The following is a 19,890-nucleotide window of genomic DNA, read 5'->3' as shown; positions in this document are numbered from 1 at the left end:
TTCACTGTGTAGCAAGAGACTCAACTGTACAGTTTAACCATCTTCTCTTCCCCAGCCAAAGGCATAAACAATGACATTAATTCAGCAAGTGTTACCCCTCAGGTCATTCCGTAAACTGACACCCTCTGTGTGAAAGTGTTATCCCTCAGGTCATTCTATATACTGACCCTCTGTGTGAAAGAGTTGCCTCTCAGGTCATTCTATATACTGACACCCTCTGTGTGAAAGTGTTACCCCTCAGGTCATTCCGTAAACTGACCCCCTCTGTGTGAAAGTGTTATCCCTCAGGTCATTCTATATACTGACCCTCTGTGTGAAAGAGTTGCCTCTCAGGTCATTCTATATACTGACACCCTCTGTGTGAAAGTGTTACCCCTCAGGTCATTCCGTAAACTGACCCCCTCTGTGTGAAAGAGTTGCCCCTCAGCTCATTCTATATACTGACCCCCTCTGTGTGAAAGAGTTGCCCCTCAGGCCATTCCGTAAACTGACCCCCTCTGTGTGAAAGAGTTGCCCCTCAGGTCATTCCATAAACTGACCCCCCCTGTGTGAAAGTGTTACCCCTCAGGTCATTCTATATACTGACCCCCTCTGTGAGAAAGAGTTGCCCCTCAGGTCATTCTATATACTGACACCCTCTCTGTGAAAGTGCTCCCCTCAGGTCATTCCGTAAACTAACCCCCTCTGTGTGAAAGAGTTGCCCCACAGATCATTCTATATACTGACCCCCTCTGTGTGAAAGTGTTACCCCTCAGGTCATTCTATATACTGACCCCCTCTGTGTGAAAGTGTTACCCCTCAGATCATTCTATATACTGACACCCTCTCTGTGAAAGTGCTCCACTCAGGTCATTCCGTAAACTGACCCCCTCTGTGTGAAAGAGTTGCCCCTCAGATCATTCTATATACTGACCCCCTCTGTGTGAAAGTGTTCCCCCTCAGGTCATTCTATATACTGACCCCCTCTGTGTGAAAGAGTTGCCTCTCAGGTCATTCTATATACTGACACCCTCTGTGTGAAAGTGTTACCCCTCAGGTCATTCCGTAAACTGACCCCCTCTGTGTGAAAGTGTTATCCCTCAGGTCATTCTATATACTGACCCTCTGTGTGAAAGAGTTGCCTCTCAGGTCATTCTATATACTGACACCCTCTGTGTGAAAGTGTTACCCCTCAGGTCATTCCGTAAACTGACCCCCTCTGTGTGAAAGAGTTGCCCCTCAGCTCATTCTATATACTGACCCCCTCTGTGTGAAAGAGTTGCCCCTCAGGCCATTCCGTAAACTGACCCCCTCTGTGTGAAAGAGTTGCCCCTCAGGTCATTCCATAAACTGACCCCCCCTGTGTGAAAGTGTTACCCCTCAGGTCATTCTATATACTGACACCCTCTCTGTGAAAGTGCTCCCCTCAGGTCATTCCGTAAACTAACCCCCTCTGTGTGAAAGAGTTGCCCCACAGATCATTCTATATACTGACCCCCTCTGTGAGAAAGAGTTGCCCCTCAGGTCATTCTATATACTGACACCCTCTCTGTGAAAGTGCTCCCCTCAGGTCATTCCGTAAACTAACCCCCTCTGTGTGAAAGAGTTGCCCCACAGATCATTCTATATACTGACCCCCTCTGTGTGAAAGTGTTACCCCTCAGATCATTCTATATACTGACACCCTCTCTGTGAAAGTGCTCCACTCAGGTCATTCCGTAAACTGACCCCCTCTGTGTGAAAGAGTTGCCCCTCAGATCATTCTATATACTGACCCCCTCTGTGTGAAAGTGTTCCCCCTCAGGTCATTCTATATACTGACCCCCTCTGTGTGAAAGAGTTGCCCCTCAGGTCATTCCGTAAACTAACCCCCTCTGTGTGAAAGAGTTGCCCCACAGATCATTCTATATACTGACCCCCTCTGTGTGAAAGTGTTACCCCTCAGGTCATTCTATATACTGACCCCCTCTGTGTGAAAGTGTTACCCCTCAGATCATTCTATATATTGACCCCTTCTGTGTGAAATAGTTGCCCCTCAGGCCATTCTGTAAACTGACCCCCCTGTGTGAAAGAGTTGCCCCTCAGGCCATTCCGTAAACTGACCCCCTCTGTGTGAAAGTGTTACCCCTCAGGTCATTCCGTAAACTGACACCCTCTGTGTGAAAGTGTTATCCCTCAGGTCATTCTATATACTGACCCTCTGTGTGAAAGAGTTGCCTCTCAGGTCATTCTATATACTGACACCCTCTGTGTGAAAGTGTTACCCCTCAGGTCATTCCGTAAACTGACCCCCTCTGTGTGAAAGTGTTATCCCTCAGGTCATTCTATATACTGACCCTCTGTGTGAAAGAGTTGCCTCTCAGGTCATTCTATATACTGACACCCTCTGTGTGAAAGTGTTACCCCTCAGGTCATTCCGTAAACTGACCCCCTCTGTGTGAAAGAGTTGCCCCTCAGCTCATTCTATATACTGACCCCCTCTGTGTGAAAGAGTTGCCCCTCAGGCCATTCCGTAAACTGACCCCCTCTGTGTGAAAGAGTTGCCCCTCAGGTCATTCCATAAACTGACCCCCCCTGTGTGAAAGTGTTACCCCTCAGGTCATTCTATATACTGACCCCCTCTGTGAGAAAGAGTTGCCCCTCAGATCATTCTATATACTGACACCCTCTCTGTGAAAGTGCTCCCCTCAGGTCATTCCGTAAACTAACCCCCTCTGTGTGAAAGAGTTGCCCCACAGATCATTCTATATACTGACCCCCTCTGTGTGAAAGTGTTACCCCTCAGGTCATTCTATATACTGACCCCCTCTGTGTGAAAGTGTTACCCCTCAGATCATTCTATATACTGACCCCCTCTGTGTGAAATAGTTGCCCCTCAGGCCATTCTGTAAACTGACCCCCCTGTGTGAAAGAGTTGCCCCTCAGGCCATTCCGTAAACTGACCTCCTCTGTGTGAAAGTGTTACCCCTCAGGTCATTCTATATACTGACCCCCTCTGTGAGAAAGAGTTGCCCCTCAGGTCATTCTATATACTGACACCCTCTCTGTGAAAGTGCTCCACTCAGGTCATTCCGTAAACTGACCCCCTCTGTGTGAAAGAGTTGCCCCTCAGATCATTCTATATACTGACCCCCTCTGTGTGAAAGTGTTCCCCCTCAGGTCATTCTATATACTGACCCCCTCTGTGTGAAAGAGTTGCCCCTCAGGTCATTCCGTAAACTGACACCCTCTGTGTGAAAGAGTTGCCCCTCAGGTCATTCCGTAAATTGACCCCCTCTGTGTGAAAGAGTTGCCCCTCAGGTCATTCCGTAAACTGACCCCCTCTGTGTGGAAAAGTTCTCCTTCAGGTCTAGTTAAATGTGTTGAAAGAATAAGTAAATTTAAGAAGGACAACAAAATTCTAGGGGCGTATAGCCCGATGGGACTTCGGGGAGCTGGGTTAAGCACAATAGGCAGCGATTCAAACAGAGAGAGGAGAAATGAGCTAAAAATTCTATATCTGACTGCACGAAGTGTCAGAAATAAGGCGGATGAGCTTGAAGCCCAGGTGCGAATGGGTAACTATGATGTTGTTGGGATAACGGAGACATGACTGCAGGGAGATCAGACCTGGGAAATGAATGTACAAGGGTATAAGTGTTATCGTAGGGACCAGAGAAGGAAGGACTCAAAGGGGGGAAAGGGGCCACAGTGGTTGACAAAGGAAGTCAGAGATTACATAGCATTAAAAAAAAGGAAGTATGACAGAGCTAAGGTGAGTGGGAGGACAGATGATTGGAAAGTTTTTAAGGATCAACAGAACTTAACTGAAAAGACAATACGGGGAGAAAAAATAAGGTACGAACGCAAGCTAGCCAGGAATATAAAGGAAGATGGCAAAAGCTTTTTTAGGTATGTGAAGAGAAAGAAGATAGTTAAGAACAATGTTGGGCCCTTGAAGAATGAATTGGGTGAAATTGTTATGGGAAACAGAGAAATGGCAGAAGAATTTAATGAGTACTTTAGATCTGTTTTCACTAGGGAAGACACAAACAATCTCCCAGATGTATGGATGGACCAAGGACATAGGGTAACAGAGGAAATGAAACAGATTGACATTAGGAAGGAAACGGTGATGAGAAGACTGATGGGACTGAAGGCTGACAAATCCCCAGGTCCAGATGGTCTGCAATCTAGGGTACTAAAGGAGGTGGCCCTGGAAATTGCAGATGCATTGGTAATCATTTTCCAATGTTCCTTAGATTCAGGATCAGTTCCTGAGGATTGGAGAATGCTAATGTTATCCCACTTTTTAAGAAAGGAGGGAGGGAGAACTATCGACATGTCAGCCTGACATCGGTGGTGGGAAAGATGCTAGAGTCCATTATTAAGGATGAAATAGTGGCATATCTAGATAGCAGTGATAGGATTGGGCCGAGCCAGCATGGATTTACCAAGGGTAAATCATGCTTGACTAATCTGTTAGAGTTTTTCGAGGATGTAACCAGGATGTTAGACGGGGGAGATCCAGTGGATGTAGTGTACCTCAATTTTCAGAAGGCATTTGATAAGGTCCCACATAGGAGATTGGTGGGTAAAATCAAAGCTCATGGCATTGGGGGGAAAGATGTTGATATGGATAGAAAACTGGTTGGCAGATAGAAAGCAAAGGGTGGCGGTGAATGGGTGTTTCTCGGAATGGCAGGTGGTGACTAGTGGGGTGCCACAGGGCTCGGTATTGGGACCACAGCTGTTTACAATTTACATCAACGATTTGAATGAAGGCATGGAAAATAACATCAGCAAATTTGCTGATGATACTAAGCTGGGTGGCAGGGTGACATTTGATGAGGATGTTAGGAGAATTCAGGATGACTTGGATAGGCTGGGTGAGTGGGCAGATACTTGGCAGATGGCGTTTAATGTGAATAAGTGTGAGGTTATCCACTTTGGGAGTAAGAACAGGAAGGCAGATTATTATCTGAATGGTGTAGAGTTAGGTAAGGGAGAAATACAAAGAGATCTAGGAGTCCTTGTTCATCAGTCACTGAAGGTGAATGAGCAAGTACAGCAGGCAGTGAAGAAGGCTAATGGAATGTTGGCCTTTATTACAAAGGGAATTGAGTACAAGAGCAAGGAAATCCTCTTGCATTTGTATAGAGCCCTGGTGAGACCACACCTGGAGTATTGTGTACAGTTTTGGTCTCCAGGGTTAAGGAAGGACATCCTGGCTGTAGAGGAAGTGCAGCGTAGATTCACGAGGTTAATTCCTGGGATGTCTGGACTGTCTTACGCAGAGAGGTTAGAGAGACTGGGCTTGTACACGCTGGAATTAAGGAGATTGAGAGGGGATCTGATTGAAACATATAAGATTATTAAGAGATTGGACACGAAAGAGGCAGGAAATATGCTCCAGGTGCTGGGAGAGTCCAGTACCAGAGGGCATGGTTGAGAATAAGGGGTAGGTCATTTAGGACAGATTTAAGGAAAAACTTCTTCTCCCAGAGAGTTGTGGGGGTCTGGAATGAACTGCCTCGGAAGGCAGTGGAGGCCAATTCTCTGGATGCTTTCAAGAAGGAGCTAGATAGGTATCTTATGGATAGGGGAATCAAGGGATATGGGGACAAGGCAGGAACCGGGTATTGATAGTAGTTGATCAGCCATGATCTCAAAATGGCGGTGCAGGCTCGAAGGGCCAAATGGTCTACTTCTGCACCTATTGTCTATTGTCTATTCCGCATATTGACCCCCTCTGAAAGAGTTCTCTGTCAGGTCATTCCGCATACTGACCCCTTCTGTGTGAAAGTGTTCTCCCTCAGGTCCCTTTTAAATGTTTCCTCTCTCACGCTAAAGCTGTGCTCTTTAGTTTTGGACTTTGCTTCCCTGGGGAAAGACTGTTGCTATCCCCCTTTTCTACACTTTTCATAATTCTAAACATTTCTATATGGTTGCTCTTCATTTTCCTATGTCCCAAAAGGAATAAAGGCCAAACTCTCCATATAACTCAGGCTTTCAATTCCTGATGATATTCTCATAAACCTTCTCTTCATTCTTTTCAGTTTAGCTACATCTTTTCAAATTTAAAATGAAGAGAACAGTACACAGTACTCTAAGGACAACTTCACGAATGACTTCCATTCTGCAACATCACTAGGCAAGCATGTCAGACATCTTTTTCACCACCCTGTTTACCTGTGATGCTACTTTCAATGAGCTATGACCTTGTACTCCTGGGTCCATTGTTCCACTATAATCCTAATTGCCTACTATTCACACGTCCTACTCTGGTCTGGCTTTCCAAAAGCAGACTTGCCCTTATTGAAATCCATTTAGAAACATAGAAAACCTACAGCACAATACAGGCCTTTCAGCCCACAATGCTGTGCCGAACATTTACTTACTTTAGAAATTACTTAGGGTTTTACCCATAGCCCTCTATCTATTTGCCTCTCCTCAGCCCACTTCCATGACCTCAGACCAGCCTATCACCTAAGACCTCTCACCCCCAAGGAGACACTCAGTCAAGCCCTGGGGATTTATTCACCTTAATGCACTTTAAGGCTGCAAATATCTCCTCCCTGATGATATAAGGGGAAATAATCATTAAAAATCCAATCTGCTATATCTCCTGTGGCTCGAGACATGGGTGGTCCTGCTGATTTCTATGAAAACCTGCTCTCTCCATACCCACATATTTACTCTTGATATATTCTCAAAGTTCAAAGTACATTTGTAATCAAAATATGTAAACTTGAGATTTGCCTCCTTACAGACAGCCACAAAACCAAGAAACCCGATAGAACCCATTAAAACAAAAGGTCACCATCAATCATCCAATATGCAGAGGGAAAAAAAACAAATCATTCAGAAAGTCAGCAAATAGCATTCAGAACTGAAATTCATGAAAATGAGTACACCGAAGTCCATTAATTACAGGCCACTGTCTCAGTTCAGTGCAGAGATGGGTAACCTGGTGGAACAATGAGCTGAACCATCCTGTCCCTCACTCCAGCCCGGACACCCTGACCTTTTCAATCTGGCCTGGTTCTTAAATCTGACCTCATTGTCCACGGGAATGGCACCGGAGGATTGGAGGGAGGCGAATGGTGTCCCCTTGTTCAGAAAAGGTAGTAAGGATAGCCTGGGTAATTATAGACCAGTGAGCCTTACGTCTGTGGTGGGAAAGCTATTGGAAAAGATTCTTAGAGATAGGATCTACAGGGCATTTAGAGAATCACAGTCTGATCAGGGACAGTCAGCATGGCTTTGTGAAGGGCAGATTGTATCTAACATGCCTGATAGAGTTCCTTGAGGAGGTGACCAGGCATATAGATGAGGGTAGTGCAGTGGATGTGATCTACATGGATTTTATTAAGGCATTTGACAAGGCACCACACAGTAGGCTTGTTCAGAAAGTCAGAAGGCATGGAATCCAGGGAAGTTTGGCCAGGTGGATTCAGAATTGGCTTGCCTGCAGAAGGCAGAGGGTTGTGGTGGAGGGAGTACATTCAGATTGGAGGGTTGTGACTAGTGGTGTCCCACAAGGATCTGTTCTGGGACCTCTACTTTTTGTGATTTTTATTAACGACCTGGATGTGGGGGTAGAAGGGTGGGTTGGCAAGTTTGCAGATGACCCAAAGGATGGTGGAGTTGTAGATAGTGTAGAGGATTGTCGAAGGTTGCAGAGAGACATTGATAAGATGCAGAAGTGGGCTGAGAAGTAGCACATGGAGTTCAACCCGGAGAAGTGTGAGGTGGTACAATTTGGAAGGACAAACTCCAAGGCAGAGTACAAAATAAATGGCAGGATACTTGGCAGTGTGGAAGAGCAGAGGGATCTGGGGGTACATGTCCACAGATCCCTGAAAGTTGCCTCACAGGTAGATAGGGTAGTTAAGAAAGCTTATGGGGTGTCAGCTTTCATAAATCAAGGAATAGAGTTTAAGAGACATGATGTAATGATGCAGCTCTATAAAACTCTGGTTAGGCCACACTTGGTGTACTGTGTCCAGTTCTGGTCGCCTCACTATAGGAAGGATGAGGAAGCATTGGAAAGGGTACAGAGGAGATTTACTGGAATGCTGCCTGGTTTAGAGAGTATGGATTATGAACAGAGATTAAGGGAGCTAGAGCTTTATTCTTTGGAGCGAAGGAGGATGAGGAGAGACATGATAGAGATATACAAGATATTAAGAGGAATAGACAGAGTGGACAGCCATCACCTCTTCCCCAGGGCACCACTGCTCAGTACAAGAGGACATGGTTTTAAGGTAAGGGGAGGGAAGTTCAAGGGGGATATTAAAGGAAGGTTTTTCACTCAGAGAGTGGTTGGTGCATGGAATGCACTGCCTGACTCAAGTTTAAGAGACTACTAGACAGGTATATGGAGGAATTTAAGGTGGAGGGGTTATTTGGGAGGCAGGGTTTGAGGGTCAGCACAACCTTGTGTGCTGAAGGGCCTGTAATGTGCTGTACTATTCCATGTTATATGTCACCATCCTGTCTCTTACTCCAGCCCGAACACCTCGACCTTTTCAATCTGGCCTGGTGCTTAAATCGTCACCATCTTGTCCCTCACTCAGACACCCTGACCTTTTCAATCTGGCCTGGTACTTAAATCATCACCATCCTGTCCCTCACTCCAGCGCCCGGACACCCTTTTGGCCTGGTGCTTAAATCGTCAGGACATTTGTTCATTCCTTGCTCTCGGACCTGGGCCCTGCCACTTCAATATGCTCATGGGCCTGAGCCCTGCTGCCCAAATTCAGCCTGACCCCAATCTTTCTAATTGGGCTCCGTGCTTAAATTGGTCAAACCTCGGGTCTGGCTCTGCCTTGGCTTTGCCTCTGTTCTCCTCACCTCAGTCTTACCACATCAAGTTATCTCCATGTCGGTTCCAGTAAATGCCAAACATTGGCTCATTTCCCACTTTCAGGCCCAAACCTCATCGCCTCAATTCAGGCTGGAGAAGCTTTGCCATAATCACCCTGCACTTTTGAACATTCAGTTCACGTCAGGTCATGTTTGTTAAATCTTATTGAATTTTTTGAAGAGGTTACTAAGAAAGTTGAGGGTAAAGCAGTGGATGTTGTCTATATGGACTTCAGTAAGGCCTTTGACAAGGTTCCACAGCAAAGGTTAGTTAGGAAAGTTCAATTGTTAGGTATTAATATTGAAGTAGTAAAATGGATTCAACAGTGGCTGGATGGGAGATGCCAGAGAGTAGTGGTGGATAACTGTTTGTCAGGTTGGAGACCGGTGACTAGTGGTGTGCCTCAGGGATCTCTGCTGGGTCCAACGTTGTTTGTCATATACATTAATGATCTGGATGATGGGGTGGCAAATTGGATTAGTAAGTATGCAGATGATACTAAGATAGGTGGCGTTGTGGATAATGAAGTAGGTTTTCAAAGCTTGCAGAGAGATTTAGGCCAGTTAGAAGAGTGGGCTGAAAGATGGCAGATGGAGTTTAATGCTGGTAAGTGTGAGGTGCTACATTTTGGTAGGCGGAAACAAAACAGGACATACATGTTAAATGGTAGGGCATTGAAGAATGCAGTAGAACAGAGTGATCTAAGAATAATGGTGCATAGTTCCCTGAAGGTGGAATCTTATGTGGACAGGGTGGTGAAGAAAGCTTTTGGTATGCTGGCCTTTATAAATCAGAGCATTGAGTATAGAAGTTGGGATGTAATGTTAAAATTGTACAAGGCATTGGTAAGGCCAAATTTGGAGTATTGTTTACAGTTCTAGTCACCGAATTATAGGAACAATGCCAACAAAATTGAGAGAGTACAGAGCAGGTTTACTAGAATGTTATCTGGGTTTCATCAACTAAATTGCAGAGAAAGGTTGAACAAGTTAGGTCTTTATTCTTTGGAGCAGAGAAGGTTGAGGGGGGACTTGATAGAGGTATTTAAAATTATGAGGGGGATAGATAGAGTTGACGTGGATAGGCTTTTTCCATTGAGAGTAGGGGAGATTCAAACAAGAGGAAATTAATTGAGAGTTAGGGGGCAAAAGTTTAAGGCTAACACGAGGGGGAGTTTCTTTACTCAGAGAGTGGTAGCTGTGTGGAATAAGCTTCCAGTAGAAGTGGTAGAGGCAGATTTGATACTGTCATTTAAAAAAAATATTGGATAGGTATATGGACAGGAAAGGAATGGAGGGTTATGGGCTGAGTGCAGGTTGATGGGATTAGGTGAGAGTAAGCGTTCGGCATGGACTAGAAGGGCTGAGATGGCCTGTTTCCATGCTGTAATTGTTATATGGTTTTATCAGGTCATGCAGGCAGTTCAAAATCTCTGCTTTGACAGGGAAGTTACCATCTATTGTTTACAGGGCTCGTTTACCAGAAAAAGAGTGATGAATGAAGTATTTAGTTGTTTTATTTGCCACCAGCAAGCATTGCTGAGCTTCACCAGTACCATCTTAAACCGGAAAACCTGTTGGAATTGTTGACCCAATCTGCCTAATCTATCTCATACCTTCCCTTTTCTATCCTGACTTTGCTCTTGATTATATACTTCCTCTTAAAGTCATCAAGGGATTCGCTCATCCCAGCCTTCTAAACCCTGTGCATGCTTCCTTTCCTTTTCCGAAGCAGGGCCTCAATATTTCTCAGTAGGTAGGGTTATGAGGCGCCCTGATGCTGCACCTGGTAGGGCACTAAAAACCTGTGCCAACCAGCTGGCAGGAGTATCTAGGCGGGGTGCCTAAGAGTGACTCAAGTAGCAGCAGTACTCTCAATGGATAAGATTAAATATCCCCATTTCAGCCTGACGCAGCTGAACAGCACAACTGCTTCCTGGGTCAGTACAGTCAACAAAGATGCCTTAATGCGTTTAAATGAACTATCACTGCTTAAAACTGATGGAAATAGCAGCGATTATGGTCTGAAGTGCCCATGTAGGACTCCTCGGAGTAAGCGCTGGTGTAGAGCGGGGTTACAAGTGCGGTTAAGGAAATGGGGTTTTAAACTCCCTATACCGAACATCTTGCTGACGACTGTGCAGTCTCTGGTGAATAAAATCGATGACCTCAGAGCCAGGGTGCTGAATCAGAGGAACATTAGCCCACGTGTGTCCTTTGTTTCACGGAATCCTGGTTAACCCCTTCCGTACCGGATGCAGCGATTCAGATCGACGGGTTTACTATACACCATCAGGATAGATCTATAGAGTCTCTCAAAAGCAGAGGTGGAGGAGTTTGCCTCGTGATCAACTCTTCTTGGTGCACAAGCATATCAGTGCTGTCCCAGTTCTGCTCACCAGATCTGGAATATCTAGCAGTTAAGTGCCGTCCTTTTTACCTACCAGGGGAGTTCTCTGGGGTCATTTTGATAGCAGTATATGTTCCACCTCAGGCCAATGTCAAACAGGCTTTAGATGATCTGAGCAATGGGATCAACATGCACGAAACAGCGCACCCTATCGCCTTCACCATCGTTTTGGAGGATTTTAACCAGGCTAGTCTGAAAAAATCACTAAGCAACTCCCATCAACAGACCACTTGCAATATCAGAGGAAACAACACACTGGATCATTGCTACACCACCATTAAGAATGCCACCTGTGCTATTCGGGAAGTCTGATCACCTAGCTGTACTTCTACTTGCAGAGGGAGGTACAGAGGCCCAGGATCTGTAACTTACCAAAAAGGATTGTGGGAATGATGGTGTTAAATGCTGAGCTAAGCTATAGTCGATGAACGGCACCCTGACATAGCTGTTTGTGTTGTCCAGGTGGTCTAAAGCCTTGTGAAGAGCCATTGAGATTGCGTCTGCCGTTGACCTATTGTGACGAGAGACAAATTGCAGTGGGTCCAGGTCCTTGCTGAGGAAGGAGTTCAGTCCAGTAATGACCAACCTCTCAAAGCATTTCATCACCATCAATTTGAGTGCTACTGGGCAATAGTTATTAAGCAGCTCACAGTATTCTTCTTAGGCACTTGCCTTTTTGAAGCAAGTGGGAACTTCCGCCATAGCAGTGAGAGGTTGAAAATGTCCTTGAATACTTCCGCCAGTTGATTGGCACAGGTTTTCAGAGCCTTACCAGGTACTCCATCGGGACCTTCTGCCTTGCAAGGGTTTACCCTCTTAAAAGACAGCCTTACATTGGTGTCTAAGACAGAAATCACAGGGTCACCAGGTGCGGCTGTAGCTATAGTTACGTTCTCCCTTTCAAAGTGGGCATAGAAGGCATTGAGTTCATCTGGTAGTGAAGCATCGCTGCCATTCATGCTATTGGGTTTCACTTTGTCGGAAGTAATGTCTTGCAAACCCTGCCAGAGCTGAATTTTATTCTATATTCTGTTTCCATAACTAAGAAAGTTGTGTATGTCTGACTTGTCTGACAAATCAGGCAAAGAAGAGTCTGATTTGTCACAGTGCAGTCATTGGCCTTCACTTCCTACCACCTCCTGTAAGTAGTATTTACATTCTCCCTGTGACCTCTGGGCATTTCAATTTCCTTTCATACACATTCCACAAAGATGTATGGGTGGTAATTTGTGAGCATGCTAAGTTGGCAGTACTGGTGGGCTGTCCCCAACACATCCTCCAACTGTGTTGATCGTTGAATCAGATGGCGTTTTTCACTGTATGTTTCAATATTTTGATATATCTGTGACAAATAAAGCAAATCTTAGAAAAGGCCCTGTAAGAGTACAAAAATGTTTTCCTAGAGTTGTGCTTGAGGTGCATGGAGAACCAAGAGAAGAAGTTTGTGTTCTTAAAGAAGTTCAAGTGGATGTTAGATTTTCAAAATTATGAATGGTTTTGTTAGAATGAGTGCCAATATTTTTGATAAATATAACTTTTTAAGCAGAATATTTTTTATGATCTGGAATGAATTGCATTGCCAGAAACCAGATTCCAAAATGAATAAGTCTTGTGTTGAAGTATGAAGAAACCATTTGATTTTGGGTGCTTGCCAGTTTCTATGGGAACACTAGACCCAGTCCCCCTCTTCTTATTTCCATATGCCCCTTCAATTAATTTTCTTTCCAATCAGCACTCCTTCCATTCATTTTGCCATTAACTGACACCAAAGGATAGCAACAACCAAATAACCTACCTACATACCTTTAAGATTTATTAATGGCTTTTGATTTTTCATTTTTTACTCAAATGTCATGGTTTTTCTGTATCAGTAGAGAATGGAGACTGTTGAAAGCTGATGGGATCTATCAGAATATTAAATGAAGCAAAGTTCTAAGACAAAAACAGAGAGAAATAGAATGGAGCAATTGACAACAAAAGCAAAACTGAGCTGAGGAAATGTATATTTTACTCAACAAGTGATTAGAGTCTGTAATGTGTAACCAGCACAGTAATAGAGTTAGATTCATAAGGGAGATGCAGAAATATCTGAAATAAAGACCAGGGCTGAAGAGAGAGGGTGGAGATGCATGACTAGCTGCATTTCTGTTGTGTACAGTTGATTCCTTCCATTCTATAGCTATTCTGACTTTTTCTGTTGTTTAAGTCAAACACTATCCATAGGGTCACCATGAGTTGACAAGGACTCAACGGCTCTCAACAACAACACAAGCATTAATGGGATGGGAACTTCAAGATTTGAACCCACTGATGATAAAAGAATGAGTCAGGATAGTGTGTAACTTGGAGGTGGTAATGCATTTGCTGCTCGTGTAATGTTACTGGTAGAAGTAGTGCCTTTGGGAGGTGCGGTCATGTTAGTTTGGCCAAATAATGCAGTGCATTTTATAACACAAACACTGAGCACTGGGGATGGAGGGAATGGTGGTGGATGGGGTTCCAATTAACTGAGCCACTCTGTTCTAGAAATCTTTGGGTTTCATGATTGTTGTTAGTGAGCTGTCGTCACCTAGGTATTTGCAAATGTGTTCTGTTTGAAGACTTTCCAATTGATGCAAAGGCCTTGGGGTGTCAAAAGGTAACTCACATGACACAGGACACCAAACCTCTGACTTGCACTTGTGGTTATATTTACTTAGCTGGCCCAGTTGAGTTGCTGGTCAGTATTTGGGAAAGAATACTTCAGCAGTGATGTCCTAGGGCTGGAATAACTGACCTTCAATAGCCTCTCCATTTTGCACCATGTTGCATTGAAGACCAGAGTATTTTGCAAAGGTGCCCACTGAAATCTATTTCACAAGAGCTTTTTGATGCCACACCTGATCAACTACTGTCTAATGATGAAAGCAGTCTCTCTGACCTCAGCTATTGAATTTCTATCTTGTTTGGGCCAAGGCTGTGGTAGAGCTACGTGCTGCACTTAAATAGCAAAGAGTAGATGGTGGTGACTGGTTGACTGATAGAAATTGCATTTGTCCTTAGCAATGCATAAGCAGCAATGTTCCACGTTCCTGCCAGTTGCTAGTCATGTGTCGGTCCAATTAGAGGCAAAGCTCATTTTGTAGCTAAGATGTTGCCTGGTTGCATTACTGCATAACCATTGCAATCCATCATATCCTTTGGAATGGCTAAGTGCGACCTGCGAGGTATGTGTGCACTATACAACTCTGAGATTTGTCTTCCCCACACACAGCCATGAAACAAAAAATCACCATGGAACCTATTCAAAGAAAACATCAAACTCCCAACACGTGAAAAAAAAACAGCAAATTGCACAAACACCAAAAAGCGAGCAAATAACACACAGACACAGATAATTAAACAACAGTCCACAGAACTTGATGTTTCATATTCTGAAATTAGCTCTGTGTGATGGAAGCACAATGTACCAGAAACATTCAGTTAGGTCCACAGATTGATTCTTTGGGAAAAGGAATCGTGAAAACTTTTCAAGTCAGTAATCTAGACTGGGAGAAGTTCAGCAGCATTTGAGTCAGATGGTCATTTGGAAAAGGACAAAAGGGAAGAGCTGGGGGAAGGGTGAAGAAGTGATTAACAACAATTAACTACACAGTCTCTGTGGTTGGAGATTCACCAAAGGGGTCAATAACTTTACTGGTTTTTTATAGGCCGCCCAATAGTAACAGTGATATCAAGGTAGCAGATAGGGAAACAGATCCTGGAAAGATGTAATAATAACAGAGTTGTCATGATGGGAGATTTTAATTTCCCAAATATAGATTGGCATCTCCCTAGAGCAAGGGGTTTAGATGGAGTGGAGTTCGTTAGGTGTGTTCAGGAAGGTTTCTTGACACAATATGTAGATAAGCCTACAAGAGGAGAGGTTTACTTGATCTGGTATTGGGAAATGAAGCTGGTCAGGTATCAGATCTCTCAATGGGAGAGCATTTTGTAGATAGTGATCATAATTCTATCTCCTTTACCATAGCACTGGAGAGAGATAGGAACAGACGTTAGAAAAGCATTTAATTGGAGTAAGGGAAATTATGAGGCTATCAGAAAGGAAATTGGAGGCTTAAATTGGAATCGGATGTTCTCAAGGAAAAGTACGGAAGAAATGTGGCAAATGTTCAGGGCATATTTGTGTGAAGTTGTGCATAGGTACGTTCCAATGAGACAGGGAAGTTATGGTAGGGTGCAGGAACCATGGTGTACAAAGGCTGTAATAAATCTGGTCAAGAAGAAAAGAAAAGCGTACAAAAGGTTCAGAGAGCTAGGTAATGTTCGAGATCTAGAAGATTATAAGGCTAACAGGAAGGAGCTTAAGAAGGAAATTAGGAGAGCCAGAAGGGGCCATGAGAAGGCCTTGGCGGGCAGGATTAAGGAAAACCCCAAGGCATTCTACAACTATGTGAAGAGCAGGAGGATAAGATGTGAAAGACTAGGACCTATCAAATGTGACAGTGGGAAAGTGTGTATGGAACCGGAGGAAATAGACAGACAGACAAACAGATAGACAGGCAGAGGTAATTAATGAATACTTTACTTCAGTATTCACTATGGAAAAGGCTCTTGGTGTTAATTGTGACAGCTTGCAGCAGATTGAAAAGCTTGAGCATGTAGATATTAAGAAAGAGGATGTGCTGGAGCTTTTGGAAAGCATCAAGTTGGATAAGTCACTGGGACCAGATGAGATGTACCCCTGGCTACTGTGGGAGGCGAGGGAGGAGATTGCTGAGCCTCTGGTAATGATCTTTGCATCATCAGTAGGGACAGGAGAGGGTCCAGAGGACTGGAGGCTTGCGAATGTTGTTCCCTTATTCAAGAAAGGGATTAGAGATACACCAGGAAATTATAGACCAGTGAGTCTTAATTCAGTGGTTGGTAAGTTGATGGAGAAGATCCTGAGAGGCAGGATTTATGAACATTTGGAGAGGCATAATATAATTAGGAGTAGTCAGCATGGCTTTGTCAAGGGCAGGTCGTGCCTTACGAGGCTGATTGAATTTTTTGAAAATGTGACTAAACATATTGATGAAGGAAGAGCAGTGGAGTGGCTCAGAGATCTGTTCTGGGACCCTTACTCTTTGTGATTTTTATAAATGACCTGGATGAGGAAGTGGAGGGATGGATCAGTAAGTTTGCTGATGACACAAAGGTTGGAGGTGTTGTGGATCGTGTGGAGGACTGTCAGAGGTTACAGCAGGACATTGATAGGATGCAAAACTGGGCTGAGAAGTGGCAGATGGAGTTCAACCCAGATAAGTGTGAGCTGGTTCATTTTTGTAGGTCAAATATGATGGCAGAATATATTATTAATGGTAAAACTCTTGGCAGTGTGGAGGATCAGAGGGATCTGAGTCCATAGGACTCTGAAAGCATCTGCGCAGGTTGACTCTGTGGTTAAGAAGGTGTATGGTGCATTGACCTTCATCAATCATGGAATTGAACTTAGGAGCCGAAAGTTAATGTTGCAACTAAATAGGACCCTGCTCAGACTCACTTGGAGTACTGTGCTCCGTTTTGGTCGCCTCACTACAGGACGGATGTGGAAACCATAGAAAGGGTGCAGAGGAGATTTATAAGGATGTTACCTGGATTGGGGAGCATGCCTTATGAGGATAGGTTGAGTGAACTCGGCCTTTACTCCTTGGAGCGATGGAGGATGAGAGGTGACCTGTTAGAAGTGTATAAGATGTTGAAAAGCATTGATCGTGTGGATCGTCAGAGGCTTTTTCCTAGGGCTGAAAAGATTGCCACAAGAGGATGCAGGTTTAAGGTGCTGGGGAGTAGGTACAGAGGAGATGCCGGGTAGTTTTTTACTCAGAGAGTGATAAGTGCGTGGAATGGGCTGCCGGCAAAGGTGGTGGAGGCGGATATTTTTAAGAGACTTTTGGATATGTACATGGAGCTTAGAAAAATAATGGGATATAGGTAAGCCTAGTAATTTCTAGGGTAGGACATGTCTGGCACAGCTGAGGCTGTAGGTTTTCTATGTTTCTATGTAAAAAAATTTTGGAATTAATTCAACACAACTCGTTCCTGTGCTATACTGTTTACATTCTAATGCATGACATTTGTACAGGTATGATTTAGAGGGATATGGGCCAATTGCAGGAGAATTGCACTTTGGTCAGCATGAAGAAGTTGGACTGATAGATTCATTTCCTTGCTGTATAAAACCATGAATCTAATGTTAAAAGTGGATGTGAAGAGGATGTTTCCTTTGATACAGGAGTCTAGGACTAGGGGGCCCAGCCTCAAAATAGAACAGAGATGAGGAGGAATTTCTTCAGCCAAAGGGTGTTGAATCTGTGAAATTCGTTGCCACTGGTGGCTGTGGGGACCAGGTCATTTGGTGCATTGAAGGTGGAGATTGATAGGTTTGTGATTCGTCGGGATATGAAAAGTTATGGGGAAAAGCAGGAGAATGGGTTTGGATCAGCCATGATGAAATGGTGTAGCAGACTTAATGGGCTGAATGGCCTAATTCTGCTCCTATGTCTTGTGGTGTAAAATTGAGAAAAACTGTGGCAATGTGGCAGAAGTGTTACTTGTACAATCTTGAACACAGTGGTGGATTTTCACATGTCAGACCTTCAAAATTTACTAGTAACCTTCCATCTCTTTCAGATTATCCCTCGGAATAATAGCACCAAATCTAGTCTCACCTATAACTATATTATCCATGAGGACTCCTTACCAACGATCAGCAACAACAATGTGCTTCAGGAAGACATTGATACATTTGAGTGGGCTTTGAAGAGTTGGTCCCAGTGTTCCAAGCCTTGTGGTGGAGGTAATTATATCTGAATAGGATCTTTTAAGAATGGTGTAAGGGAGGACTGGAAGGCTAAGTTGCTGATATCTTAATGCAAGGAGCATTACTTGTAACACAGATGAACTTAGAATGTTGATCAACATATGGGTGTATGGTGTTATTGTAATCACAGAGACATGCTTTAAGGAGGCCTGGCAGCTCAGTGTTTCAGGTGAGATGGGGGAGAAAGTGAAAAAGGAGCAGGCATTGCTATATTGATTAAGGAATCAATTACCATGGCGTTGAAGTGTAATATCCTGTCTTTCAAATGAGTAGAATTACGCAAAACTAACAAAAAGGGTAATTACTCCACTAAGGGTTTGTGGTGGCCACCCACAAGCTGCAGGACATAATCATGCAAGTATGTTGGCAAATGATAGAGGGGTATAAAAGCAATAGGTTTATAGTTGCAGGAGATTTCAGCGTCCAGAAATTTAATTGGAGTCACCCCTATGTGAAAGACCTGGAGAGGGCACACAGGACAGTAGCAGATTGTATTAGCAAAATGATGGTACTGGACTTGCCGAGGAAGTAGTTGTAGTGTCAGGAAAGTCTTCACGTTCTACAGGTCGATAAGAGTGATCCAAAATTGAAGTCTTGAATAAGTGAAAAGCTCATTTCAACATCACTGGACAGAAGCTGGCAAAATTAAACTGGGAGTAGCTCTAATGGATAAATCTACATTTGGAAAATAGCTGTCTTTTAAACGTGAAAAAGTGAAAATTAAAGGTCAACATGTTTCTGCAATTATGAAAGGTAGAAGAGAGAAGTCCAGGAGACCCTGAATGTCACGGTCTGAGAAAGAGAAAGGGAATTCTATATCTGGTGAGAACCTTCAGGAGCAGTGAATGTGTAGGAGGGGGTTACCTAGAGAAAGCAAGCTCACACTAGACAACATTAGGGAAAATCTCAAAAGTATTTTGTAAGTATATTGAGAGCAAGAGTGTAACAGTGGTGCCTTTAGCAAACCTGTATTCACTAAAGACAGAATGTTGTGCTTGCATATTTCGGAAGAGGCAGTATTTTCTAGATCATATTTAATAAAAAGGAGCATCTAATAGCTGTCAATGATCTAAGGTGGCAAATTCCCAAGACGTGACGGAATATGCCCCCTTCATGCTTTGTGGGGCAAAGAAGGTGATTGCTTGAGTCCTGACAGTGATTTTTAAATCACCATTGACTACGGAAGAGGTACCAGATAAGTAGGATGCAGGAAATATGGTTCTGAATTCTAAAAGGACATCAAGAATAAGTCAGGTAATTATTGAAAAGAGAATCTAATATCAATGGTAGGGAAGTTATTGGAAAAAATTTGGAGAGGCAGAGATTGATTAACAAGTTAAAGTCATAGAATATCGAACAGTATAACATAGGCCACACACTTCAGCCCATGATGTTGTGCTAACCTTTTAACCTACTCCACGATCAATCTAACCGTTCCTCCCCACATCATTCTCTATTTTTCTTTCATCCATATGCCACTGTGACTTTTATCCATGTGCCTTATGACTCTGTCCATGAGCCACAGAGTAAACGTGCCCTTCGGCATAACTAGTTCATGCTGAACAAGATGCCACACCCATATTAGTTCCATTTGCCAGCGCTTGGCCCATGACTTCCGAAACATTTCCAAAATGTGTACCTGACCAGCTGCATTCTACATGCTTCACAATGCAGCTTTGCTGATGGAGGATTAAATCTGACAATCTGAAAAAGCTACAAAATGTGTTAATGAGGACAGTGTATTTGAGGTTATTGCTACTGTAAGGCTTTTGACAAGGTCCCACTTGGAAGGTTGGTCTATAAGGTA

At 43.8% G+C, this 19,890-nt stretch overlaps 1 protein-coding gene across 5 annotated transcripts in view; it reads left to right on the top strand.

Annotated features, from left to right (window-relative positions):
* LOC132394242 (A disintegrin and metalloproteinase with thrombospondin motifs 3-like) overlaps window positions 1-19,890 on the top strand; it is a 518,265-nt gene that overhangs the window by 477,469 nt on the left and 20,906 nt on the right. For all 5 annotated transcript variants that reach the window (XR_009512231.1, XM_059970122.1, XM_059970124.1 and 2 more), the window contains one exon: window positions 17,894-18,059. Coding sequence is in view for 4 of the 5 variants with exons in the window: in XM_059970122.1 (XP_059826105.1) it covers window positions 17,894-18,059 (166 nt within the window). In the remaining variant the exon portion in view is untranslated. The remainder of the gene's footprint in view (window positions 1-17,893; window positions 18,060-19,890) is intronic.

Source organism: Hypanus sabinus, chromosome 5, assembly GCF_030144855.1.
Source record: "Hypanus sabinus isolate sHypSab1 chromosome 5, sHypSab1.hap1, whole genome shotgun sequence".
Classification (NCBI taxonomy): domain Eukaryota; kingdom Metazoa; phylum Chordata; class Chondrichthyes; order Myliobatiformes; family Dasyatidae; genus Hypanus; species Hypanus sabinus.
Note: the sequence above shows the minus strand (reverse complement) of the source record. Positions and strands in the feature narration are given on the sequence as shown.